Raw genomic sequence first — 12,118 nt, 5'->3', positions numbered from 1 at the left:
TCACCAGCCTTTGTGCACAGAAGGGGTCCGTTGCACTATATGCTTGCCTCAGAGACCGTGTTGCTAGGAAGCTGAGTTTGAAAATTAATGGCTACTGTATCTATGGCTTTGGTTCCTGTATCTATCTAAAAACCTGCTCTGTTCCTAGAGAATGCTCGTTCTCCTGCCTTTCACCAGGCTTGGATTCTATGCCCGGTCTTGGGTGCCAAATAGATACAGTAATTAAGGGTGTAAGGCTTGTCTTTTCTTGTTCTAACCTGTTTAAGCTCCCAAACAATTGACACAAAGACCTATGGTTGACATAACAAGCTTTAAGTGCTATGAATAGCAGGTACTCATCTATTCTAACTCTCTAAGCTATTTCCAGTCACATGGTCTTTTACCTTCTGGGTCTCACCTTAGCTTGTTCTGTTCCGTGTGTGCTTTCATGGCAAATCCCTTGATGACCTGCTCATAACAACTCCTCCTGGACTCTCATCCCTATCTCTCCATGTGGTCTCTCTAGCTCTTTCCCCATAGTCCTCCTACTTCTCTCTTCCTGGGACCCTGGTCCTGGGATTGGAAGTTCTGCCTTCTCTGCACAGTCCTGGGCTGATTAGCTATTTATTAACAAGTCAGAGCTAATTGGGGAGCGTTCTTTACACAACATTGATGCAGGAGGCGGTTCAGTAAACAAAACGATCCCACCATCCATACTGTAACCAAATCTCTGGGCAAAGAAATCAGGACCTGAATACACTACACTCTGCACAAAACCATCCCCCAACACATACTGGTTTTATTTCATTTACTTTTACAAAACAATTGTTTAAAACTTTCTCCCAGCATTTTTCATACAGCTACATAAATAACATAGGGAAAGAAAGAATAACATGTCTAATACAAAGTAACTAATGTCAACATCCCAGGTGCTGGGCACCATATAAGATATTCATTTACCACCAGTGGAATCCCCCGAGTTACTCACTGTTTTCTATCTCATTTTCCACCTCAGTGTTCTCTTCAGGAGGGGCTCTGCCTGAACCCTCATTCTTATCTTTGGGAGAGACTCTGCCTGAACCACCCTCACCACTCTCAGTTTCAGGAGGGGCTCTGCCTGAACCCCCACTCTCAGTTTCAGGAGGAGCTCTGCCTGAACCCCCACTCTCAGTTTCAGGAAGGGCTTGGCCTGAACCTCCACTCTCAGTTTCAGGAGGGGCTCTGCCTGAACCCCCACTCTCAGTTTCAGGAGGGGCTCTGCCTGAACCCCCACTCTCAGTTTCAGGAAGGGCTTGGCCTGAACCTCCACTCTCAGTTTCAGGAGAGGCTCTGCCTGAACCCCCAATCTCATCATCAGGAGGGGCTTTGCCTAAACCCCAACTCTCGGCATCAGGAGGGACTCTGCCTGGACCCCCACTCTCAGTTTCAGGAGGGGCTCTGCCTGAACCCCTGCTCTCAGTATTAGGAGGGGCTCTGCCTGAACCCCCGCTCTCAGTATTAGGAGGGGCTCTGTCTGAACCCCCAGTCTCAGTATTAGGAGGGGCTCTGCCTGAACCCCCAGTCTCAGCATCAGGAGGGGCTCTGCCTAAACCCCACTTCTTGGCATCAGAAGGGGCTCTTCCCGAAGAACCCCACCTCTCAGCATCAGGAGGGGCTCTGCCTGAATCCCACCTCTCAGTGTCAGGAGGGTCTCTGCCTAAACCCCACTTCTCAACATCATAAGGGTCTCTGCCTAAACCCCACTTCTCAACATCATAAGGGTCTCTGCCTAAACCCCACTTCTCAACATCATAAGGGTCTCTGCTTAAACCCCACCTCTCAGCAAAAGAAAGGGCTCTGCCTGAATTCCACCTCTTGAAAATATCAGGAGAGACTTTGTCTAAGCTATCTTTGTTTTCCGGCACCTGCTCTTCAGTCGTCTCCCAAGTAGATATCATTGGTCTGTTCTGGGTTTCTGGAAGATTCAATGACAACAGTCCACTCAGTATGGCCAGGGTCCCAAATAAAATCTAGACAATATGTAAAATAAATAAATAAATAAATAAATAAATAAATAAATAAATAAATAAATAAATAGTGATAACAGTAACACACAAAAAGAAATGTTCCCTTCAGAGAAGAGGAAGTGAGGAAGTACTGCACCCTATTCAGAGGGCAGCAGAGAGAGTTGGGACTGACATTAGATGCTAATGTCTTTGTTGAGGTCTTTAGACGCTTGTGCTAGGCAGGGAGTTCACTTTATCATCATTGAAGCTTAATCTCAAGTCAGTCCTTCACAAACCACCGAGGAGCATCTGGCCAAGAAGAGCCAGTTCCTGCTGCATTACTCCCCTTGCCAACTCTGCCCTGGAGCTGTGGAATAGCGGGGCGGCAGGGAAGCCTGGCATCTTTTTCCAGATGCCAGGATTACAGAAGCCAGGTAACTGGGCCTGAGTTAGTCAACCTGTCCATTCCTCAGGAACTTGTACACTGCATCATCCAGTGTTAGGGGATTTCTGACCCCTGGGAAAAGATCACAGACTCCACCCAACTATAATTAAAGGATTGATTGATTACTGCTAGCAGGACAACAATCCCTGGGACAAGCTGGAGACTGCCATGTGAAGGGGAGAGAGGGAAGGATTTTTAAAGCCGAAAGCTGTAAGACCTTAAACATCTGCTCAAGGAAGCCAAGAGATATTTTGCTCTGCCAAAATTAGGAAGTCAAGGTGACCTGAATGCCTGCATAGACAGGTTACAGAGCCAAAATGCAGTCAGTCGTAACGTACCAACCAGATGGTCATGCTGTACATTTCTGGGTGGAGAGTAGATGAGGGGGGTGGGGAGACACTGAGAACTTATCTTCCAGGGACTGAGTCAGAGACAAATGACTGGTGGGTGCCAAAATGGATGCCTGTCATAAGATGGAATCTTTGTAGACATCATATCAGTAAATGATAAGGGAGAGGGGCAAGTAAATAAATGAAACTTCCAATGAGTTGGAACCTACAGAAATTAAGGGAGACAAGGGCAGTGTGAGTTAATGGCGTGGCAAGGACCTGTGGATCTCATTTCCCATAAAAGCTCATAGGCTCTCACTGTACAGCTTAGGCTAACCACGAATTCACAATCTTCCTGCCTTACCCTCCAGAATGCTGAGATCCTTACCATGCCATGCAGCTGGGTAGTGGACCAGTCCCCAATTCTTTCTCCATTCTACCACCAGCTCTCCTCAACCCACAACCTCAAAAACACCGCAGCAGGCCTCTGCCCTGCCGGTCAGGCAAATCCCTCCATTCTGGGAGATTCTGTGATCCCACCTACCCCTCAGCCATCTTTGCCACTGTCCCCAGTAGTTGTTCCTCCTTCCCACAGCTCACTTTTTCCTTCCTGGTGACTGTCTCCCTCAATAAAAACCAGTCTTGAGCCATCATAATCCACATACCCACTCTGCCTGAGTTCTGGCCACGTGGCACCTCTGGGATCTTGTACGAGTTACTTCATGTCCTGGCTGCTCACTTTTCTAGTCTATGAGATAGAACTAAGAATGGCGCCCACTGTTGCTGGGGGAAACGGCTCAATCAGTAAGGTGCTGTGTTCACTGCGCAAGCATGAGGACTTGAGTTTGGACCCCCAGCTCCTACATAAAGGGCCAGGTAGAGCAGCAGGCACCTATTGCCACAGCACTGGGGAACTGGAGGCAGCTGGATCCAGGAGCACTGTCCAGTAGTCTAGACAAGTCAGCAAGCTCCATTTCAGGGAGAGACCCTGCCTCAAAATATCATGTGGAGGGCCAGAAAGATGGATCCACAGGTAAAGGTGTTTGCCAAGCAAGTAGGAAACCATGAGCCCAGTCCCCAGAATGCACAGAAAGATGGAATGCACACAAAGAAAGATGATGGAATGCACACAAAGAAAGATGATGGAATGCACACAAAGATGATAGAATTCACACACGATGGAATGCACACAAAGATGATGGAATGCACACAGAGATGATGGAATGCACACAGAGATGGAATGCACACAGAGATGATGGAATGCACACAGAGATGATGGAATGCACACAAAGATGATGGAATGCACACAGAGATGATAGAATGCACACAGAGATGATGGAATGCACACAAAGATGATGGAATGCACACAGAGATGATAGAATGCACACAGAGATGGAATGCACACAGAGATGGAATGCACACAAAGATGATGGAATGCACACAAAGAAAGATGATGGAATGCACACAGAAATTATGGAATGAACACAGAGATGGAATGCACACAGAGATAATGGAGTGCACACAAAGATGATGGAATGCACACAAAGATGATGGAATGCACACAAGATGGAATGCACACAAAGATGATGGAATGCACACAAAGATGATGGAATGCACACAGAGATGATGGAATGCACACAGAGATGATGGAATGCACACAGAGATGATGGAATGCAAACAAAGATGATGGAATGCACACAAAGATGATGGAATGCACACAGAGATGATGGAATGCACACAGAGATGGAATGTACACAGAGATGATGGAATGCACACAAAGATGATGGAATGCACAAAGAGATGGAACGCACGCAGAGATGGAATGCACACAAAGATGATGGAATGCACACAAAGATGATGGAACGCACACAAAGACGATTGAATGCACACAGAGATGGAATGCACACAGACATGGAATGCACACAGAGATGGAATGCACAGAGAGATGATGGAATGCACACAGAGATGGATGCACACAAAGATGATGGAATGCGCACAGAGATGATGGAATGCACACAAAGATGATGGAATGCACACAAAGATGATGGAATGCACACAGATGATGGAATGCACACAAAGATGATGGAATGCACACAGAGATGGAATGCACACAAAGATGATGGAATGCACACAAAGATGGAATGCAAACAAAGATGATGGAATGCACACAGAGATGATGGAATGCACACAGAGATGATGGAATGCACAAAAAGATGATGGAATGCACACAAAGATGATGGAACGCACACAAAGACGATTGAATGCACACAGAGATGGAATGCACACAGAGATGGTGTGCACACAGAGATGGAATGCACAGAGAGATGATGGAATGCACACAGAGATGGATGCACACAAAGATGATGGAATGCACACAGAGATGATGGAATGCACACAAAGGTAATGGAATGCACACAAAGATGATGGAATGCACACAGAGATGGAATGCACACAAAGATGATGGAATGCACAAAGAGATGATGGAATGCACACAGAGATGGAATGCACACAAAATGATGGAGTGCACACAGAGATGATGGAATGCACACAAAGATGAAATGCACACAGAGATGATGGAATGCACACAGAGATGATGGAATGCACACAAAGATGATGGAATGCACACAAAGATGATGGAACGCACACAAAGATGATGGAATGCACACAGAGATGGAATTCACAGAGATGATGGAATGCACACAAAGATAATGGAACGCACACAAAGATGATGAAATGCACACAGAGAAGATGGAATGCACACAGAGATGATGGAATGCACACAGAGATGATGGAATGCACACAAAGATGATGGAATGCACACAAAGATGATGGAATGCACACAGAGATGATGGAATGCACACAGAGATGGAACGCACACAAAATGATGGAATGCACACAGAGATGATGGAATGCACACAAAGATGATGGAATGCACACAGAGATGGAATGCACACAAAATGATGGAATGCACACAAAGGTGATGGAATGCACACAAAGATGGAATGAACACAGAGATGATGGAATGCACACAAAATGATGGAGTGCACACAGAGATGATGGAATGAACACAAAGATAATGGAATGCACACAAAGATGATGGAATGCACACAGAGATGATGGAATGCACACGGAGATGATGGAATGCACACAGAGATGATGGAACGCACACAAAGATAATGGAATGCACACAAAGATGATGGAATGCACACAGAGATGATGGAATGCACACAGAGATGGGACGCACACAAAGATGATGGAATGCACACAGAGATGATGGAATGCACACAAAGATGATGGAATGCACAGAGATGGAATGCACACAGAGATGGAATGCACACAAAATGATGGAATGCACACAAAATGATGGAATGCACACAAAGATGATGGAATGCACACAGAGATGATGGAATGCACACAAAATGATGGAGTGCACACAAAGATGATGGAATGCAAACAAAGATGGAAAGCACACAAAGATGATGGGATGCACACAAAGATGATGGAATGCACACAGAGATGGAATGCACACAGAGATGATGGCATGCACACAGAGATGATGGAATGCACACAAAGATGACGGAATGCACACAAAGATGATGGAATGCACACAAAGATGATGGAACGCACACAAAGATGATGGAACACACACAAGGATGATGGAATGCACACAGAGATGGAATGCACACAGAGATGGAATGCACACAAAGATGATGGAATGCACACAAAGATAATGGAACACACACAAAGATCATGGAATGCACACAGAGATGACGGAATGCACACAGAGATGATGGAATGCACGCAAAGATGATGGAATGCACACAGAGATGATGGAATGCACACAGAGATGGAACGCACACAAAGATGATGGAATGCACACAGAGAGATGGAATGCACACAAAGATGGAATGCACACAAAGATGATGGAATGCACACAAAGATGATGGAATGCACACAAAGATGATGGAATGCACACAGAGATGGAATGCACACAGAGATGGAATGCACACAGAGATGATGGAATGCACACAAAATGATGGAGTGCACACAAAGATGATGGAATGCACACACGATGGAATGCACACAAAGATGATGGAATGCACACAAAGATGATGGAATGCACACAGAGATGGAATGCACACAGAGATGGAATGCACACAAAATGATGGAATGCACACAAAGATGATGGAATGCACACAAAGATGGAATGAACACAGAGATGATGGAATGCACACAAAATGATGGAGTGCACACAGAGATGATGGAATGCACACAAAGATAATGGAACGCACACAAAGATGATGGAATGCACACAGAGATGATGGAATGCACACAGAGATGATGGAATGCACACAGAGATGATTGAATGCACACAAAGATAATGGAACGCACACAAAGATGATGGAATGCACACAGAGATGGAATGCACACAAAGATGATGGAATGCACAAAGAGATGATGGAATGCACACAGAGATTGAATGCACACAAAATGATGGAGTGCACACAGAGATGATGGAATGCACACAAAGATGAAATGCACACAGAGATGATGGAATGCACACAGAGATGATGGAATGCACACAAAGATGATGGAATGCACACAAAGATGATGGAACGCACACAAAGATGATGGAATGCACACAGAGATGGAATTCACAGAGATGATGGAATGCACACAAAGATAATGGAACGCACACAAAGATGATGAAATGCACACAGAGAAGATGGAATGCACACAGAGATGATGGAATGCACACAGAGATGATGGAATGCACACAAAGATGATGGAATGCACACAAAGATGATGGAATGCACACAGAGATGATGGAATGCACACAGAGATGGAACGCACACAAAATGATGGAATGCACACAGAGATGATGGAATGCACACAAAGATGATGGAATGCACACAGAGATGGAATGCACACAGAGATGGAATGCACACAAAATGATGGAATGCACACAAAGGTAATGGAATGCACACAAAGATGGAATGAACACAGAGATGATGGAATGCACACAAAATGATGGAGTGCACACAGAGATGATGGAATGAACACAAAGATAATGGAATGCACACAGAGATGGAATGCACAAAGAGATGGAATGCACACAGAGATGATGGAATGCACGCAAAGATGATGGAATGCACACAGAGATGATGGAATGCACACAGAGATGGAACGCACACAAAGATGATGGAATGCACACAGAGAGATGGAATGCACACAAAGATGGAATGCACACAAAGATGATGGAATGCACACAAAGATGATGGAATGCACACAAAGATGATGGAATGCACACAGAGATGGAATGCACACAGAGATGGAATGCACACAGAGATGATGGAATGCACACAAAATGATGGAGTGCACACAAAGATGATGGAATGCACACACGATGGAATGCACACAAAGATGATGGAATGCACACAAAGATGATGGAATGCACACAGAGATGGAATGCACACAGAGATGGAATGCACACAAAATGATGGAATGCACACAAAGATGATGGAATGCACACAAAGATGGAATGAACACAGAGATGATGGAATGCACACAAAATGATGGAGTGCACACAGAGATGATGGAATGCACACAAAGATAATGGAACGCACACAAAGATGATGGAATGCACACAGAGATGATGGAATGCACACAGAGATGATGGAATGCACACAGAGATGATTGAATGCACACAAAGATAATGGAACGCACACAAAGATGATGGAATGCACACAGAGATGATGGAATGCACACAGAGATGGAACGCACACAAAGATGATGGAATGCACACAGAGATGACGGAATGCACACAAAGATGATGGAATGCACACAGAGATGGAATGCACACAGAGATGGAATGCACACAAAATGATGAAATGCACACAAAGATGATGGAATGCACACAAAGATGGAATGCACACAAAGATGATGGAAAGCACACAAATATGATGGAATGCACACAGAGATGGAATGCACACAGAGATGATGGCATGCACACAGAGATGATGGAATGCACTCAAAGATGATGGAATGCACACAAAGATGATGGAATGCACACAAAGATGATGGAACGCACACAAAGATGATGGAACACACACAAAGATGATGGAATGCACACAGAGATGGAATGCACACAGAGATGGAATGCACACAAAGATGATGGAATGCACACAGAGATGACGGAATGCACACAGAGATGATGGAATGCACACAAAGATGATGGAATGCACACAGAGATGATGGAATACACACAGAGATGGAACGCACACAAAGATGATGGAATGCACACAGAGATGATGGAATGCACACAGAGATGGAATGCACAAAGAGATGGAATGCACACAAAATGATTGACTGCACACAAAGATGATGGAATGCACACAAAAATGATGGAATGCACACAGAGATGGAATGCACAAAGAGATGGAATGCACACAGAGATGATGGAATGCACACAAAATGATGGAGTGCACACAAAGATGATGGAATCCACACAAAGATGGAATGCACACAGAGATGATGGAATGCACACAAAGATGGAATGCAAACAAAGATGATGGAATGCACACAAAGATGGAATGCACACAAAGATGATGGAATGAACACAAAGATGGAATGCACACAGAGATGATGTAATGCACACAAAGATGGAATGCACACAAGATGACGGAATGCACACAGAGATGACGGAATGCACACAGAGATGATGGAATGCACACACGATGGAATGCACACAAAGATGATGGAATGCACACAGAGATGATGGAATGCACACAAAGATGATGGAATGCACACAGAGATGGAAAGCACACAGAGATGGAATGCACACAGAGATGATGGAATGCACACAAAGATGATGGAATGCACACAGAGATGGAATGCACACAAAGATGATGGAATGCACACAGAGATGATGGAATGCACACAGAGATGGAATGCACACAAAGATGATGGAATGCACACAGAGATGATGGAATGCACACAGAGATGGAATGAACACAAAGATGGAATGTACACAAAATGATGGAATGCACACAGAGATGATGGAATGCACACAAAATGATGGAGTGCACACAAAGATGATGGAATGCACACAAAGATGATGGAATGCACACAAAGATGATGGAACGCACACAAAGATGATGGAATGCACACAGAGATGGAATGCACACAAAGATGATGGAACGCACACAAAGATAATGAAACGCACACAAAGATGATGGAATGCACACAGAGAGGATGGAATGCACACACAGATGGAATGCACACAAAGATGATGGAATGCACACAGAGATGATGGAATGCACACAGAGGTGGAACGCACACAAAGATGATGGAATGCACACAGAGATGATGGAATGCACACAGAGATGATGGAATGCACACACGACGGAATGCACACAGAGATGATGGAATGCACACAGAGATGATGGAATGCACACAGAGATGATGGAATGCACACACGACGGAATGCACACAAAGATGATGGAATGCACACAGAGATGATGGAATGCACACAAAGATGATGGAATGCACACAGAGATGGAATGCACACAAAATGATGGAATGCACACAAAGACGATGGAATGCACACGAAGATGGAATGCACACAGAGATGATGGAATGCACACAAAGATGGAATGCACACAGAGATGATGGAATGCACACAGAGATGATGGAATGCACACAGAGATGATGGAATGCACACACGACGGAATGCACACAAAGATGATGGAATGCACACAGAGATGATGGAATGCACACAAAGATGATGGAATGCACACAGAGATGGAATGCACACAAAATGATGGAATGCACACAAAGATGATGGAATGCACACAAAGATGGAATGAACACAGAGATGATGGAATGCACACAAAATGATGGAGTGCACACAGAGATGATGGAATGCACACAAAGATAATGGAACGCACACAAAGATGATGGAATGCACACAGAGATGATGGAATGCACACAGAGATGATGGAATGCACACAAAGATGATGGAATGCACACAGAGATGGAATGCACACAAAATGATGGAATGCACACAAAGACGATGGAATGCACACAAAGATGGAATGCACACAGAGATGATGGAATGCACACACGATGGAATGCACACAAAGATGATGGAATGCACACAGAGATGATGGAATGCACACAAAGATGATGGAATGCACACAGAGATGGAAAGCACACAGAGATGGAATGCACACAGAGATGATGGAATGCACACAAAGATGATGGAATGCACACAGAGATGGAATGCACCCAAAAATGATGGAATGCACACAGAGATGATGGAATGCACACAGAGATGGAATGCACACAAAGATGATGGAATGCACACAGAGATGATGGAATGCACACAGAGATGGAATGAACACAAAGATGGAATGTACACAAAATGATGGAATGCACACAGAGATGATGGAATGCACACAAAATAATGGAGTGCACACAAAGATGATGGAATGCACACAAAGATGATGGAATGCACACAAAGATGATGGAACGCACACAAAGATGATGGAATGCACACAGAGATGGAATGCACACAAAGATGATGGAACGCACACAAAGATAATGGAACGCACACAAAGATGATGGAATGCACACAGAGAGGATGGAATGCACACACAGATGGAACGCACACAAAGATGATGGAATGCACACAGAGATGATGGAATGCACACAGAGGTGGAACGCACACAAAGATGATGGAATGCACACAGAGATGATGGAATGCACACAGAGATGATGGAATGCACACACGACGGAATGCACACAGAGATGATGGAATGCACACAGAGATGATGGAATGCACACAGAGATGATGGAATGCACACACAACGGAATGCACACAAAGATGATGGAATGCACACAGAGATGATGGAATGCACACAAAGATGATGGAATGCACACAGAGATGGAATGCACACAAAATGATGGAATGCACACAAAGACGATGGAATGCACACAAAGATGGAATGCACACAGAGATGATGGAATGCACACAAAGATGGAATGCACACAGAGATGATGGAATGCACACAGAGATGATGGAATGCACACAGAGATGATGGAATGCACACACGACGGAATGCACACAAAGATGATGGAATGCACACAGAGATGATGGAATGCACACAAAGATGATGGAATGCACACAGAGATGGAATGCACACAAAATGATGGAATGCACACAAAGATGATGGAATGCACACACGATGGAATGCACACAAAGATGATGGAATGCACACAAAGATGATGGAATGCACACAGATGGAATGCACACAAAATGATGGAATGCACACAAAGATGATGGAATGCACACAAAGATGGAATGAACACAGAGATGA

The 12,118-nt window shown here is 44.5% G+C and overlaps 1 protein-coding gene across 1 annotated transcript in view; it reads right to left on the bottom strand.

The window, feature by feature from the left end:
- Positions 1-758: 758 nt before the first annotated feature.
- Positions 759-12,118, bottom strand: part of Slc22a16 (solute carrier family 22 member 16) — a 122,495-nt gene continuing 111,135 nt past the window's right edge. The window contains exon 8 of the mRNA NM_001432342.1: positions 759-1,988. Coding sequence (NP_001419271.1) covers positions 960-1,988 — 1,029 coding nt within the window. The 3' untranslated portion in view covers positions 759-959. The remainder of the gene's footprint in view (positions 1,989-12,118) is intronic.

Source organism: Rattus norvegicus, chromosome 20, assembly GCF_021556685.1.
Source record: "Rattus norvegicus strain SHRSP/BbbUtx chromosome 20, alternate assembly SHRSP_T2T, whole genome shotgun sequence".
Lineage (NCBI taxonomy): Eukaryota > Metazoa > Chordata > Mammalia > Rodentia > Muridae > Rattus > Rattus norvegicus.
This window is presented reverse-complemented; position numbering and strand designations above follow the sequence as displayed.